Source organism: Bemisia tabaci, chromosome 5 (genome assembly GCF_918797505.1).
Source record: "Bemisia tabaci chromosome 5, PGI_BMITA_v3".
Lineage (NCBI taxonomy): Eukaryota > Metazoa > Arthropoda > Insecta > Hemiptera > Aleyrodidae > Bemisia > Bemisia tabaci.
In genome coordinates this window covers 56,120,690-56,138,253 of record NC_092797.1, presented here as the reverse complement: position 1 = coordinate 56,138,253, position 17,564 = coordinate 56,120,690, and the positions used below count along the sequence as shown (strand labels likewise).

Sequence of the window (17,564 nt, the reverse complement as noted above, 5' to 3'; positions counted from 1 at the left end):
CAAAATCCGAGCGCGCCCGTGATCTTGACTTTGATGATCGTGAAACCGCAAGACGCCGCGCCGCGCCGCGCGCAAGACGTGCGTGGACGACTGGATCCTGGGCCGCGTCGCGTCTCCCAGCGTCGCGACGCCACCCGCGTCCTTGGCGGCCAGCGTATCTCGAAGGAGAAAAATTAGACCAGGAGGAAAGGCGCTCCGAAAAGCGAGTGAAAAAACCCGCGCGAGGATCTGGACGGCGCGGGTTGGTTCAAGTTGGTTGCCCGTTTGCGGAGCTGGATCAAGTTGAGCTGGGAGCCTATTAAGCGGCTCTAGTCATCAGTCGGCAGTCCCGCCGTCAGCGTCCGCGTCTAGTGCTCAGTGCTGTGATTCCCCTTTGTCTCTCGTCTCTCGTCTCTCGTCTGTGATTGTTTTCGTGAAGCTCCTCCAAGTCATGGCTCCCGATGTCCCCGCCCCCGAAGTCCGCTTCGATTACAAACCTGTCACCGAACTAGGTACGTTATCTCCTCACTTTCAGCGTCTCCTATATTTCCTCGCCCGATTTCAATCGTCCTGTCCGTCCAAATCAATGTAAAAAGCGGGGAAACGAGCGTTATTGTTACGCTAGAATACCATATCGATGACGATGAGCCTGTCATCCAAGTGAATACATTTTTTCGGGATTTTCTCACCCTAGACTGAAAAAAAAAACATGGTAGATTTTACCATACTCTGACACAGTGATCCGAGTATGGTAATAAATACCAGGCCCTGGTGGCATTTACCATATTTTGGTAAGTATCACCAGCTTCCTCATAAACAGTACTAAAATTCTTGTTATTCTTACTAAATAGTATCACTGTATAAAAAATCAAGTAGATTTATAGTAGATGTCACCATACTTTTTTCAGTGTACACAATGTCAAAAATTTAGGAGTGGAATTTTGTGTCGAGGTCTAAATATCGGCCAAAAACTCCGAGTGATATGAGTGCGGAGCGAAATCTACTCGCCTTACGGACATAGGCGGTTTTACGGGGGTGCCAGTGGGTGCCGGGCACCCCCAAGCAAAAATTAAGCACGGTTACCGGAACCGTGGAAGAGACTTGGGCAAGTAAAAACGTCGACTGTTTTTTTTATGGTAAGATTGTAGTTTTGATGGAAAGTTTTGCTAAACATTTTCTACATTGAATTTGTAGGTATTTAAGTAGAAAAGAAGGAGAGAAAAAGAGAAAGGAGGGTAAGAAAGGGATAAAACTTGAGGGCCGAAACTTAGGCCTCCCCTGAGGACATTTTTCACCTCTGGGCACCCCCAAGCAAGAAGGTCTAGAACCGCCTATGCTTACGGAGTAACCAACACGGTTATAGCGGAAAGTGTCATAACTGTCGTGCGTTTCCATGGTACTAATAATTATTATATTTTGCATTCATATCTTTCGTGGTCTCTGGGCGCTATAATATAGACTCTGGCACCGAACTTCCATTCCAGATTTTAACGGTGAATTTGAATTATCAGGCTCCTGTCGAAATCAACGTAAAACCGGAAAAATGAAAATGCCTTTTTTACTCTCCGAGTCAGTTTTGATGACGAGTCTGTCATAGAACTAGCTAGGTTTTTAGGGATTTTCTAGCTCTCTCATGATCTTTCAACACTTCGACGCTGTAAGTCGGCAATCACATAACTCGATTTGCGACGTCGCAGACCTCCTGTCATACTTATTTTTTAAACGGAAAACTACTCAACGGAAATTTTTTAAAACTGCCGTGATTTTTCTTCTTTGCGCGAAGAAAATTCTACACAAACTTCAAGGAATGGTGTTAATTTGTTCTCCTTCCAAAAAATAACATAGAGGCGGAGATTTTCAGACACCGCAAAAGAGATATGTGATTGCGGACTCATGCTGTCGATTTGTTAGCTCTTATAGTCAATTGACTAAATAATAGTAATCTCTGTCAAAAAAAAAAAAAAAAAAAAAAAAAAAAAAACTCTAGTGTGGTCAAAAATAAGCGGCTGCAAGAACAACTCGGACATGAAAACCTTGTTTTTAGAGAAATGCATTTGTAACTTAAAATTATCGATGATTCATTGCAATTTGGAAAAAATGAATGAGTTTTCTCACGTTCTCACTAGAACCCTCGTCGAAAAGGAGTTGCAAAAAGACTTTTTAACACTTTATAAATATATTTGTATAAAACAAAGATTTTAGCATGTGGGCTGTTTTTGCAGCAGCTTCTTCATGCTTTAAGTGACAAAATTTGCATGCAAACCTGCTAATAGCCAGGCATTATCTTCCGTAAACTACCCGCAGTCCAGGAAAATTCTCCTCCTGATGGGCTAGCTGTGGCTCTGGGACAGCTTGTAATGTGAGAAATGCGTGCCGATATAAAATGGCCGGGTTTGCGTCAAGCCGTGTTGGGAAATTGCGTTAAAATCTCAAGATATTCCGGCACGAACGTCCGTCCAAAAGGCTCAATCGCACTTGAGAGCCCCCAACGTTGTTGACGTGCGAGGAGTGGTTAAAACATCTTTATTCATGGACACCGCGCCACTTTCATTAACATTTCATGTGGAATACCCGCTCTTCGTCGGTGACACATCTTCAGCGGAAATAGATGACCGACAGCAATGTCGATTACTACAGCCTGTCTCAATTTGACGTTGTGTTCAGATTTGTGAGACTTGGATTACATTTAACAGAAGGGATTTAACTTCATTTTAATGTCGTACGTAAAATAGTGTATTCTCAAAAAAAAGCCCAAAAAGCAAATCGATGGCCGAGGAACAATGACGATGAACAAATTTCGCCATTTTTGTAATTTTAAGATTAGATTTGCAATTCTTTTGTACATTACAGCGTCATTAGAGCGCTTCCAAGTTATATTGGAAAAAATTAAAGAAAATCAGCTTGCTTATTTTATTCCCCAGAATGCGGCAAAGTCGCTTCCTTATTTTTCAAAGGCGGTATTGCTCCTTAGCTCTCGAGGTAGGTTTGTTTTCCTACAATTAAATTACTTTCAAAAAAATATGATTGTGCAGTTTTATAATTGTACAAATATTCAATATTTTTAAAAGCAATAAAGATGATTTAAAAAGCAATGATTGATTGATGATGATTTAAAGCAATAATGATTTTCAACACACTGTAATGGATTAGGTTCCTTCTCTGTTGAATGTAGTCTATCTGTAAATCTGCTGCACTGAGGAAATTTAGTGAAATTGTCGGCTTCATTGCTTCAAAACACGTCCAAGGTATAGACCCCCCTCCCCCCAAAAAATCTGTAAATTCTATTTAAGGATTTTTTTTTATTTTTGCGGACCCCTCTATGAGATTTTCGATATTATCGTCCTGATACATTTCCGGCTGCACCGTCGCTGCTACGAGAAGAGCAGGGCGTATATATGTAGTAGAGAGTAAACTGTATGCAAATACATTTTTGCAAACAAGCAGCCGCAGTGAATAGGATTTTCATGCTTCGTGGTCCTTTTTTATTTGATTCAGTTCTACGTAGTTATTTTTAGCAAACATACGTCTACTCGTCCTATCCTAGAATTTGAATTACAAAGTAAGCACTTCTTTACCAAAACGATGCAAAATTCTCAATTTTTTCTAATCAATAGAACCACTCAGAATTTGAAAGGAAGAGAGAAGTAAATAACAATAAATCACTTTGCTCACAATGATACAGAGGAAATAGAAAAAAAAAAACTTGTAATAATCTTTTTAAGCTTAAAAACTGCGCAAATCGACATATTCGTCACTTTGTAAAGAAATTTATACGTATTTTTGTGTAACTTCGGCAAATTATGTCACTAATTGTAAGAGACTCGTGAACCTTCAATAGGACTGCATTTTGCAAGAAGACGCTACTGTTTCTGGCTCACCCATAAAAACGCCTATCTGCATGAAGAAACGAACTGCACGTAAGCCGCCTCTAACATTAGCCGGTAACCGTCGTTCCTTAATGCAAAATGCAGCCCAGTAAAGTTTAACCGTCCTATGACCGAAACTCGTACTCTTATTCAGAAAACGGCGATGAAATGGAATTTTCTCTTGGTTGAAAATGACAATCTACGACGAAATTGAACAACTGAGGGTAGGTGAGGCCATACTGCATTACCGCGTCATCTCACTGTCGTAATTTTAGACAATATCGCCAAAACAGGCAACAATGTGGATAACGTAGCAAAGTAAGTACACGCGCATATTTGGATTTTAAAACGAGAGAACAAACGGTTGTAAGACTTTTTACGAGTGTAATCGACGCTAAAAGGTTCTGAATGTATAATGTTGGAACACATCCTTTTGTGGCCGTTCACCGTTCCAGTATATGTAAGATTTGATAGCCTTCCCTTGTAAACCATCCGTAAACTAGCTTCTAGCCCCCTTTAATAATTACGGAAGCCCGACTTAACCCCCACCCACCCCTAACCCCCGATCACCGCGGAAAATGACGCACAAAACTTGCAAAATTCTCGAAAACAATTATTTTAATTGGAAAACAAATACATTTTAAGGTGTCAAATAACTTGACACCCCCCCTCCCTTTTAATACCGCATAAGCCAAACTCAGACCCTTGCCCCCCTAAGTGGTTTTCGTATTACTTGGATGGTCTACTCGGACAAAAAATTCGAAAAGTTGGAAATTCACTGAATGAGCCGTGCAATAAGAGGCGCTTGAATTATTTTGCGCAGTCTCCACAGTTTACAATTGAAAATTTGAAACTGCAGATCTGTACTTTGGCATGGATGTTTATTCGAGAAGGTAGCCCCGCAGGCAGCAAAGGGGGAAACCCGCATGCCGCAAGCCGCAGTCTAAATTTGAAATTGAAAAAGGCGACAGAAAGCATGCTTTCCGTGACGCAGAATACTTACGCAGCGGATAAATAATTATTTTGCCCTTCGACTTGTATCGCGCTAACATTTCCATCCTCAATTGATCACCATAAATTCGCGAATGAATCGATTTTGATGCGCCGTGTTTATCTCATCTGAAGCGTTATTCGCGAGGCGCTAACTCGCAAGTACAAATCGTGGGTTTCTGGTCGAATTAGAGAGTAAGAAATGCATTTCTGCCGTCCTAAGGAAAAACGCCGTATGAACATTCCAGAGTTGCCAAAACTCCCTTGATAAAATGTTGGTTTTTTAGGAAAGTTATGGATATTTTTCCTTTATATTTTCAGAATCTTTAGGTAAAACCGGGAACTAAATTATCTGAAGAATTGAAAGGAAAATATTCATATAAATTTATCCGGAAATTCGTGTTTTATCAAAGGAAATTTGGCAACGCCTGAAGGTTCACACGGCGTTCTTCCTTAGCACGGCAGATTTATCCACGGTTAAAGTGTAGAACCACGTATCTCCATCGCGGTGTCTCTAAATGTTCGCTCCTATTTTATGTATTCTAAAAGAAACAAGCCAACTTTATACTTGAAATTCATACAGAATATTCTGCTAGCTGAGGGCAGAAATCATGGCAGTTTTGAAGAAAGTTTGTCGACTAATTCTGCAAAGAAAAAATGAAGTAATAAGACAAGAAGTCTTCAACGTTGCAAACGGAGATACGTGGTTTCGCTCTTTGGCCATCGATATATTCTGGAATAGTATCGTGCATCTAAAAATTTAGATTAAATTAGGCTGTGTAAGATCTACCCAGCTGAAATATATAATGCATCAAAAAATCCGAGACATTTTTTTTCCCATATAGAAGAAGTCGATATAAGTGCTCAACATTCTTTGTATAAAATTCACTGAAACCTGAACTTATAATCTCAAATAGGCCAAAAGGGGAACAGTACGTACAAAAATAGAACCTTATACTTTATTTTGAAAAAAATATAAGAATACGTTAATTAATAATTCATCGTAAAATTCAGAAACTTTACTTTATGTGATCATCCTTAAATATTCGTTATCAGTTTACTCTTGGGTGCAGACGGTGGGAAAAGGGTATGGGAGGGGAGGTTGCTCAATTGGTCTTTTGAATTAAAGGTATACAAGTTTTCGACTTAAAACATCCAAATGCTGTGATTGAAATTATTAAACTTTCCAAGTATATAATATGACTCAACTGAACCTGCTGTCGGCGTTTGAGTCGAGAATAGACGATAACATGTGCAGCAGGGAGCCGGTTTATTCTTACAGTTTCAAAAAAGGAAAAGGAAAATCAAAAGCATTTTTCTTTCTTCGATGCTGAAGCTGAAACCATCCTAAACCACACAACGCTAGGATAATTTGAAGGCCTCAAATTGCGGTAGATTTTATTAACTTGTTTTAATATGTATATCTATATCCCTCTTTTGTGAAGGTAATGTGATCATTGATATAAATAGACTTCAGCGTATCAGTGTCGCCAGATCTTTGATGATATCACAATTTTAAAAATGCTTGTGTGCGCATGGGTGACCAAAAAAAATAGTTTATCCTTTTGATTTGTCTATCCAGTATCCACCTATCAAGAAAAGAAAAGATAAAAACCTGTTTTAGGGTTGATCAGTGAAATCGATTATGTCACTTGTAGAGAAGTCAAGGAGTGGTTCTCTACTGGGAGATAAAAGCAGTCGGGCAATATCTATAAAAATAAAAAAATAAATTTAGTCCAGCTTTTAAATTTATTTTTCTCAGCTCAATACCTCATACAAAACCTTAAAAAGTACTCTGTTGGTTCAGTATACACGTTTTTTTCACAACTGCCACCAGTCAGAAATAGGTGTTTCTTTCCCCATTTTAATTTAAAATTTCAGAATTAAGCATATGTAAAATAGTTCGGCGTTATCTATAAACAATCCACTCTCTCTAGAATTGTATTTATTTACCACACGCGACGTTACTGTGCATTCATTTTTTAAAGTGAAAATTTAAATAATATTTTTATGGAAACTATGTACAACAATCACTTTACACGCCAAACCTGATTTAATAATTAAAAAAAAACAAAAAAAAAAGCGGAATTTTCCCCCATTTTTTCTCACAATACCACGACGAGCCAACTACAGAACATGACGTTTTGTGCGAACTTATCCTTGGTCATGCAACTTTTATTTTTTTATCTTCCTCCTGTAGTTTACTCTTTGGATATAAAGTAGCCAGAAATTAGCGTGTTCATTCCCAAAGGAACAATTTATAAATTGAACGGGGGCAAAAATAATCAAATAATGCAGATATGGTTTTCTTGTTTCACATTTCATCTTGATTCATTTCTTTCGTAGATTGTCATTTTAGTAAAAATCCGTCCGAATATCGGCGTAGCGTCAACCTTGACCTGCGCGTGTCGAACCAAGACCAGCGCTACACCACGCAACGTAGGCATTCCTCAGCTAACCTTGAAAAGTGCTAAGGGAAATATGTAGATTGAAGTCGTGCACTTTAAACGTGTGCCTGATGAAGAAATAGCGCCACTGTGAATCCTATATAGTCGATATAGTCACATCATAGTCAAAACGGAATACATTCTCGCAAACACTGCCTTGCAAAGGAATGATACCAAGGTGGTATGATCGTGATGGGTCCATACTATTGGAGGGGAAAATGAGCCCAAAAAGTTAAGAAATTTCAATTATGAAAAATTTTGAGCTCTAATGAGTACCAGTACAAAGGGGGGGGGGGGTGTTTAGCTCAAGTAGATGCATTGAAATACTAAGCTGAGGTCACGCCGAGAAATCTATAACAATTGATTCTTTTTAGACCTCGAAACTATTGAGAAACTAATAACACTTATGATGCCTCTAAAATGAGTTGGAAATAATAGTCCCTTATTGCAACATGGTTTCTGTATGAAAAATCGAATTATGAATATCATCGTGAATGAAAGAGGATAAAGTTGGCTGGTCAAAAAAAGCCCCGCAATGCACAGCACATACTGCTAGCTCATTTTTCCGAGAAGTTAGAAAGCCCATAAATTGTGTGCATACTGTATTCTTCTCTAGCATGGCGGGATGGCTACAGCATTATGCCCATGTTTTAAATGAACATATTCAAGGAAACATATTCAATTGTTCACACAAGAATACACGAAATGAGTTTTCTCCTTCAGTTTTTAGTATATAGCGCCTGTACGCCAAGCATTCCTACCGATAAAACAATTTTTGGCGTTATCTACATTCCAAAAAGCTCAGCATTTGGAGCCAAGATTTGCGGTCCCGACCACCGAGTTTCGATAAAACTACCAAATGATCCCAAATTCCTCTTATTGTGCTTGAATTTCAAATAAAAATGCAGATAATTTTTCCATCAAAACAAAAAATTGCATATTTTTTTTAAAATATCAGAGGCAATATCACCAGTTTAAAAAAAAAAAAAATTGACTTGAGTGAGACTAGGCATTACGGCTGGACCAGAAATTAGACATGAGGATTTTAAGATTTACATCTCATTTTTCTCCGTTCTGATTACATGCGATGGCAACATTTCTAAACACTCATGATAAAGATGATTCTCCAATGAAATATTTTGATTTTATGCATGTAAATGAAACAATTTTTATAAAAATACTGAAAAAGTGAAAATTAGGTAGGTATATGGTTAGCACTTCGGGAAAAATATCAGCGAAACTCTCTTTCGAGTACTGTTACAAGTTGCTAAACCGGTTCCATGAGCAATTCTATGCTCTGAGATCTTTAACAGAGCTTAATATTCTACTTGAGAGTAATAATTAGTCGAATTTTATAACTATTTTAGAAACAAAAGAACTGAAAAAAGCGACAACACCGGCAAGGATTTCGACGACGAATTGAATCTCTGTAGCTCGACATCTTTCTCAAGTCCGTTATAAAGGACACCAGAGACAGACGCTTTGTTTGACTTCAGTGTTACGACTTCGCACCTCCCCAATAATTTGAATACCTGTTAGGCAACGCTAGAGCTTCGTTGTGCACAAAAATAACCGTATTTACTCCTACAAATATGAACTGGCAAGAATAACATATTCGGAAAATGTGGCAGCCATGAGCTTAAAAGTTGAGCATACGTCTGTCACGGTAAACTTAACTTTTTTTCCTTTTTCAATTTAACGATGGATTATGGCTCGTCAGATTCAACAAGGTCCCCTCACATGAACTCATGAGCCGCAAAACTCATTCTGTCACTCAGTTGCGTGTACTCGCCTGTGCAAGTGTACACAGAGTATATGCTCAATGACTTTTCTGAAACTGCAGGGTACCGCTCCGTTCCGTTTCGTTTCAGTCTTGACGTGAAGTTGGAAATAAATGCCGAATTTTTCATTCGATTCTTACTGGTCCAATCGCTCCCGGCCAGAGGGAGATTAGACAAATGAGAGTCGGGTATGAAAATCTTTTAATTTTTTTTGGTACCTCTTTTGTTGACGCTGGCCTAAGAGAGCGCGAAGCGCCCTTTGGGGGCTGGGCCAAGTAGCGGCCAGGGGGCATTGCTTCACAGTAGTTTTATAATCTCTATCGCCATTCAATCTTTTAAAGACACTAACTCGGCATTATTAAAATTTTCAAGTCCGTCTTTTTTTTTCATCATTTCTTTGTGCGTACGTAAACTATCTGCAATATCTATCTTCGATCGTAACGATTCTACTTGGTAGAAACCCACGCGTTATCCATTACGGGTCGGAACAGCTGCCGTTCCCCGATCCCAGGATAGGCCGATTGAAATTTGCTCAAGGTTCCCGGAGACCTACCTCAAATGTGCGGAGACTGAAGAGGACTAGGTAATGGGAATTGATTAACTCATGTGGAAGGGCAGTACATACATATAGGAAGCGTTTGCGCGGTCATTCGCTCAGTGAATCACTTGCCGCGAGCTCCGATGCCTTCAACCTGGTCAATATGCAGCAATTATGCGCGGCGAGCTTGCAATTCGCGCCGTTGCCAAGTGCTCCCGCCTAATTCATGCTCGTGAACGCGTGAGCAAGAACAATGCGAAGCAGTCAAAAGCTGACCACTAAAATGGACCGCGTGTAGCAGATAGGAACCACGCCACATCAGCTATTGGTAGATTTACCTGAGCAATTTAATTTTTTACATGAAGACGTTTGTGAAGTTTAAGGAATTTGCTTTGGATTGCGCGGAAAATTCACCAATATTTGCACAAAAATCCGCACAACTGTTTCCATTTGAAAAATTAACCCGCCCAATCAAAGGCAATAGCTGATGCGGCTTCGTTCCTTTCTGCTTAACGTGGTTCAAATGGAGGAAACATTGGAATGCTTTAATTTTCCACCTTTATAGTTAGAATTCTCTTTAGAGCACGTTGAAAATAATGGAAATATCAATAATCGACATAAAAGCGTCTTAAGATCCCATTTAAAACAGGAAATTCACATATCCCGCTCACGGAAGTAAACGGAACAAGCTAGCATAGGGATTAAAAAAAAAAACCCTGTTTGTCTTTTAATTCCGAAATCAGCAAATATAACGGCCGCAACATTTGAAAAAAACCTGTATTTCTAGCAAAAGGACCTTTAAACGCGCAGATTTTAATTTTTTATAATTTTTGCTTTACAGTGTTGACGATAGATTAAAAAAAAATGACGGATACGTTTTGCTCCTTTACACGCGCGTCATTGCCGTAGATCATTTGTGAGACGTCAAAAATATAATTAAACATACATATAACAATCAAATTAGTTCGAATTTTAGTAATTCTATCAAATCGTACGAGGTCAAATCATCATAAAAGAAGCAAACGAATTGTTCAAAATCGGGTTTAGCAGACACCAGATTTACTGTAAAGCCTTATGGTTCTAAGATTTAGAAGACACAAAAAAGAAAAGTTAATGGTGCTGTTTCCATAGAGGGAGTCTCTTTTCATGACAAAGAAAAATCTGTGAAGACGCTCTGGTAGATTCAAGCTTTTTTCAAAACTCTCTTCGTAGGTAGATGGATCCCCTCTGCAGGTCAATGACGTCAATACGAGCTTATGTTTTGTTCGCACTTGGCAACACTTCCACCATTCAGCGCGTGCGACGCGCCGCGGTTCGAAAAAAATCGGCGAGTCATCAGTAAAAGAGTGAATCAAGTCACATTTTCATTAGGTTCTGATTGCATTGGCGGAACCGACTGGTTTCGATCAAAGAACCACGCACTAATTGAAAGTAAGTGAAGGCACTTGAGCGAATTAGTGCGCCGTGACTCCATGACAGACTCTGGCCTATCTTAAAAGTTACAATGAATTAAGAACTGAAAATAAACTGGCACATTAAGAAAAATTCTAGAGGCTGTATCGACCTACGGAACTTGTCTTCATCCACAATTACCACTAAGTTCCGTAGTATCGGAGCACCCATGTCCCGAGAAAAATATCTATGAACCGGGCAACTGATACGTGACAAGAAAGAAAGAACTGCAGAGGTAAAAACTCAAATTCGCAAAAGTAACCGAAAAAAGGTACGCAAAAATACTGACGCGTTACGGAAATTTTATTGATTGGTCTCAAGTAGATAAGCGTTCTGGAAACGTGCAGTTGGAATTTCAGAATTTATGACGGTTTTGGAGGCTCTGCAACGCGCCAATATTTGTGATTATATTTTGTGAAATTTAGTTTTTTATGTTCTTTGGTAGGTAATTATTCTAATTATTTTTTGCCTTGCTAAAAACTATATTTACTTGCTGGTAATTATCCCATGAGGGGGAACAAGAAGTTAAAATACCAAACACAGTCGATGGGCACGGCGCAACGGCAATGATAACGCCTTGATGCAACTATTCGTGCTTGGGGGATGTCTGTGTTGCATACTCACAAAATTGAAGGCGTTTCGATTTTCATCATCCTTTCATTCACCTGCGAGCCTGATGGTAACTTCAGATAAGGCGTTTAGAGACGAATCACCTGAATGTTCAAATTTGCAGGCTTGAATGACGTAATTGACAAACTCATTTAAATTACATAGCTGTCGATTCTATCGCGAACTCAAAAGAAAAGAGAAAAACTTGTTTATGACAATATAATTTTTATTTGGTCATTTTCTTAACTTAACTGTTACCTTTTTTGTTTGTTTTAGGTATGTTACGTACACTAGATTACAAATTGATTGAAACATGTCATTACGGTGGTAAGTTTTACTGTTGATGTGGCTTCACTTTTAATACCTAACGACTACACATTTAACCTTGATTATTGGTTAAAGTTCTGTGGAGTTTCATGAATGTGTCGATGGAAGCCATTTTTTCGGCCGATTATGAAACAAAAAGAATATGGGTTAAATAGAGTTTTCAAAGCTATAAATTCATAGAATAGATTGCAATGTAATCGTCGTTTTTTGTTCAAAATTGGGCGTGAGAGAAGACTTATTTTTAAATTAAACTGCTTTTAATATTTAATGTTTTGGCTATGACATAATTTTTATTCGATCGCCAGTAATTGCTGTGCGTGCCAGCAGATTTGTATTTTGCGGTTAGAAGACGATGCCATCGAATGGAAGCTTTATAGCCATAAATTGACAGTATATCGTCAAGGAATAGCCCATTAATCCTGAATTTCTGCTGCATGGGACCATTTTCAAGTAAAGTGCCACCAGCTTTGTCGTGAGCTGCACGGAGTTACTTAATGAGCGCTAATTAAATCGGAGAAAAATCTGGCTTCGGTTTTAGTGTGTGACTCAACTTATTAATTGATTTATTTCTCTTAAGGGGACCTCGCATTTTCTTACCGGGTCTCCTCCTAAACTTCTCCGGCCCAAATTAATTGCACGGTTCAGGAAAAACGGCGGATTTAAATAGGGTTTCCATCGGAGATACGTGCAGTTACTCAAGAGCAGTCGAACTCTGACTCGGCAATCAAGTAAACGTAATGAATGCGTTTATAACCTTTGAAAAAATTTGCTCGGTGCCCGAATTAAAGTTGCTATTCTCGAGAAGGTCGCAGAGAATTTTATGCTTTTAATTATCTCCAACTTAACGGATTGGCAATCAGAACTGCGTTTTGGCTGCTTATAGATTTTCTCGCGGTGAAATCCTGAAGTCGTCTTTCCCGATGATGATCAAAAGTCTCGGCTTGAGTAATTTTTCGCACGCATCAGTCTTAATCCGTGGCGATGTTTTCCAGTTGGCAACATTGATTTTGCTCCGTTTAAAACCATCCAAAATATCGATTATCGGTGACACCACCGAGAATACATTAGTACGAAGCAAATTCCTTCAAATTTTCAAAAGATTCGGCACTAATGTTTTCTCGTAATAAATTAAACTGTCCAGTTAAATTTAGCAATGGCTGGTGTGGCTTGGTTCCTTTCTGTTAAACATTTTGTGTTCCAAAATATATTTTTAAGGCTGTATTTTTTGTGTCGCGAAGTTTCGTGCTGCATGGGTACGCCCCCGTTGTGTCTTGATTTCGCACTTAAGCTTTGAATCCGTGCAGTTTACTATGATTCCACGAGTAAATGTGAAAATTAGATTGCTGTTAAAATTTATGAGTCGTACGTTACAGCTAGTATTTTCGTCTTTTAATTGACACTAAAACAACTGAGAACAATGCCCTATGAAGCTCTAAATACTTATATTAGAATCACGCAATGTCGTAAGTAAAATTACCTCAGTCTGACCAATCACAAGCAGTCGTTCTCAGGAAACTGCAGCCATCTATCTTAGCATGTCAGCTATCTCTCTCGCACTGCTCAACGAGTCAAGCTCACGAAGATCTCATTAATTTTTGGCATCTAAGTTCTAATTTTGAATTTCGGAAGCTTACCTTGGTCTAACAAATTCAAGTAATATGCTGCTACAATTTTTGAAAGCCTAAATTTAATATATTTAATGTATTACAAATATGAAAATAATCACTAATTTTGGTGTCAAAATTTTAGAGGCGTGATGTGAGATATAGTGATTAATCCAGAATGGATGCTAAATATTTATTTCAGACAGGACTTTCTCAGAACTTATCTTATTCAGCGATAATAAAAAGATAATCAATAGTAAGAATCAAAATTTTCAGTCACAAACGAAATTCTTCTAATCGCAGAGTTGACATTTTAAAATATTTCTCATTTGAATATCTGCATTGTGTAAAATTCACCTTCCGACTTGGCACCAGGCCTTTTGAAGGTATAGATCATGATCGGAATTTGAAGGCTTTTCACTGATGGTAACATTTTATCCTGCTACCTACCTCTCGCTTTTTTGTATACTGTTCTAGTTTGAGGTGTTCGTTTTCGTCAAAAGACTCAGAGGAAAAATCTGAGAAAAGGAAGTAATGGATGAAGAGAAGAGCGCATAAAGAGATCATAGCTAGGGATAGGATGAAATCAATAAAATGGTGTTTCTTCCGCAAACCTCAATCTGTGAGCTCATACAGCCTCCGCCACGCGCTGCCGCACACTGGGCGATTATTATCTATTGGCATTCCAATTTAAATTATCTTCATAGATTCGTATTAGAGACTCTCGTAAATTGGTGATTAACAGTCGTTCGAGTAAACCATGTTTTAAAGACATATTTAAATCGAAAGAATTCATCGCCATCGCAACATGGGCCTTATTGAGACCCATATGAATACATACATAACAGGACCCATGTCACAATGGAGAAAGGTAGTTCCTTTTTATTTAAATATGTCCGAACATGAAGTATATTTTTGATGTACCGGGATTTCTACCCTGACATGAAAGCATGAAAATTTGATAAACAAATTTCCAAATTTAATTTATACGTGAGAAATCAGCGATATCAATGCTCATCACTTCAAACATCCCACAGGCCAAAAAACCAAAGTATACCTTTACTAAATTAGCCACTGACATAATTGAGGACTTCTTCGGTAAAAGAGTGTGTGTGGCTTTGGTGCTGCTGAGATCGTAGTTTTTTAATTACAAGCAGGGCCGGATTTACATTTTTAGCGCCCTAGGCTAAACCTAGGGTGGCGCCCCTAAAAGTAGGCGCTCTCGTGGGGGGCGGGGGGGTGGTCCCCCAGACGCCCCTCCCCTCCAGATCAGAAGAAGGATGTTAGGAGTCCGGAAAATGTTCAAATTCACCTTTAAAAAAACACCTTTGTCAACCACAATTTGTAGAATCTGTGTCCCAAAATACCATAGACTTACGGCCGGCTGTAAGATTTCCAATAGCTTCTATAGCCGGCAACACGATTTCTTATAGCCTTTTATAGTCGATGGCGACTAAGCAACAGTCTGGCGATAAAGTGTATGCTAAACGTTACTAATTACGGATGCTAGGACTTAGTGAGTTTTTGGACTACCGCTCTCTTTTTGGGCCGTAGTATCTTGATTTATTTTGCGAGGAAAGCTCCGTACTTTTGAAGGATGCCTGCCATTCCTAACATGTTGGAGCGCCTGCAATTTTGTATGATACTGTTCAATACCTCTGGTGTGAAATAGTTGCTTCAAGCGCCGTGGTACGCTGCGGCGCGGCGCGGCGCACTTCACGCATTGCGCAATGCGTGAAGTATCCCTGTTAGGTTTGAAGGCGCCAGTGCGCCGCCGCTTCGCTTTGTGTTAGGCTCTAATATTTAAGCTCGTGGAGTCAACGTTTTCCAACTCATAACTTTGAAATGTTTGCACACTCTGTATGGATTATTCTCATTTTAATTGATGAAAAAAAATATGTAGTAAAGGAAAATATAATGTGTGTTTTGTGAATATTAAGGTGATTCCGTACAAACTTAAGGATTTACAAAGCACACGAATTTCTACACAATTTCTTATAGCCTTTTATAATCGATGGCGAAAAAGCAACAGCCAGGCGATTAAGTGTAAAGCCCGACTATAGGAACTATAGCCCGCCTGTATATTTTTTTATCGCTTCGTATAGCCCGGCCGTATGATTTTCTCCGCATCCTACAGCCAGATATATGATTTTCTGTTGCCTTCTTTAGCCGGCTATAAGAATTCCTATGGTATTTTGAAACGCAGCTCTTATCTCCAATTTTTACCAGGGTTTTGAATACATTCTCAAAAATTTTGCGCCCCTCAAAATGTTGCGCCCTAGGCTATAGCCTATGTAGCCTATTGGTAAATCCGGCCCTGATTACAAGTCACGTATTCGAAAGGCCTGACATGATTTGTCTCCCTGAATATGCTCTGAATTTTTCCTCACCATCGTGTGGAAGTAGGTTGACTGCGAATGAATTTCATTGCGCCAATTCTATGGAAAAGAGCACAATCTTAGCAGTATTGCAAGCCTCATATGTCCTTTTACCTCAGAGGTCCTCTGTTTCAGTATATTTTATGTAGAAATAATTTTTCCTAAGCGCTGAATTGCTTCACGCTGTTGATACCGGTTATTAGACTGGTAGGAAGGATGTTTTTGTGGAATCTGAACCCTGGCAAAAATTGGCAGTAGAATCTGTGTTCCAAAATACCATAGACCTACAGCCGGCTGTAAGATTTCCAATAGCTTCTATATAGCCGGCAACGCAATTTCTTATAGCCTTTTATAGCCGATGGCGATTAAGCAACAGTCAGGCGATAAAGTGTATGCTAAACGTTACTAATTACGGATGCTAGGACTTAGTGAGTTTTTGGACTACCGCTCTCTTTTTGGGCCGTAGTATCTTGATTTATTTTGAGAGGAAAGCTCCGTACTTTTGAAGGATGCCTGCCATTCCTAATATGTTGGAGCGCCTTCAATTTCGTATGATACTGTGCAATACCTCTGGTGTGAAATAGTTGCTACAAGCGCCGTGGTACGCTGCGGCGCGGCGCGGCGGGCGGGCAGCCAGCGCAAAACGCGCATTGGCGCCTACAAACCTAACAGGGATACTTCACGCATTGCGCAATGCGTGAAGTATCCCTGTTAGGTTTGTAGGTGCCAGGGCGTCGCCGCTCCACTTTGTGTTAGGTTCTAATATTTAATCTCGAGGAGTCAGCGTTTTTCAACTCATGACTTTGAAATGTTTGCACACTCTGTATGGATTATTCTCATTTTAATTGATGAAAAAAACATGTAGTAAAGGGAAATATAATGTGCGTTTTGTAAATATTAAGGTGATACCGTACAAACTTAAGGATTTACAAAGCACACGAATTTCTACACAATTTCTTATTGCCTTTTATAGCCGATGGCGAAAAAGCAACAGCCAGGCGATAAAGTGTAAAGTCCGGCGATAGGAACTATAGCCCGGCTGTATAATTTTTTATCGCTTCGTGTAGCCCAGCCGTATGATTTTTTCCACTTTCTACAGCCAGCTATATGATTTCCTATCGCCTTCTTCAGTCGGCTATAAGAACTCGTATAGTATTTTGAAACGCAGCTCATATCGCCAATTTTTACCAGGGAAATTGGTTACACGTCCAACAATACGTTACTTCCAATGCTGAACTTGCCCCCTCGTTGATTATGATCATTTCGTAGAGGCAAGTTTGAATTTACCGATTATATGAATTATACTTTATATTAAAGAGGGAAATATGAATTTAATTCACTTGCATCATAATCAGTAAATTCAAACTTCCCTCTCCGAAATGATCATAATCAACGAGGGGGCAAGTTGACCATTGAAAGTGCCGTATTGTTGGACATGGGACCAACTTGCGATCCTTTTCATCGATCCAAAGCCTTCTCACGATAATCCTATTAATCTATATGTGACGTCAACTGAGCGGCGAAGAGGCACAGTTGATCTTGGAATAGACGAAACTTGCTCACCTTACTCGCGCTTCCCGCGGCCCAGCTCAC

General features: G+C 39.2%; 1 protein-coding gene across 1 annotated transcript in view; it reads left to right on the top strand.

Annotated features, from left to right (window-relative positions):
* Positions 1-293: 293 nt before the first annotated feature.
* The window catches only part of LOC109030904 (alpha-tocopherol transfer protein), a 103,876-nt gene continuing 86,605 nt past the window's right edge, over positions 294-17,564 (top strand). Inside the window, exon 1 of the mRNA XM_019042116.2 lies at positions 294-491. Within this exon, the coding sequence (XP_018897661.1) occupies positions 431-491 (61 nt within the window). The 5' untranslated portion in view covers positions 294-430. The remainder of the gene's footprint in view (positions 492-17,564) is intronic.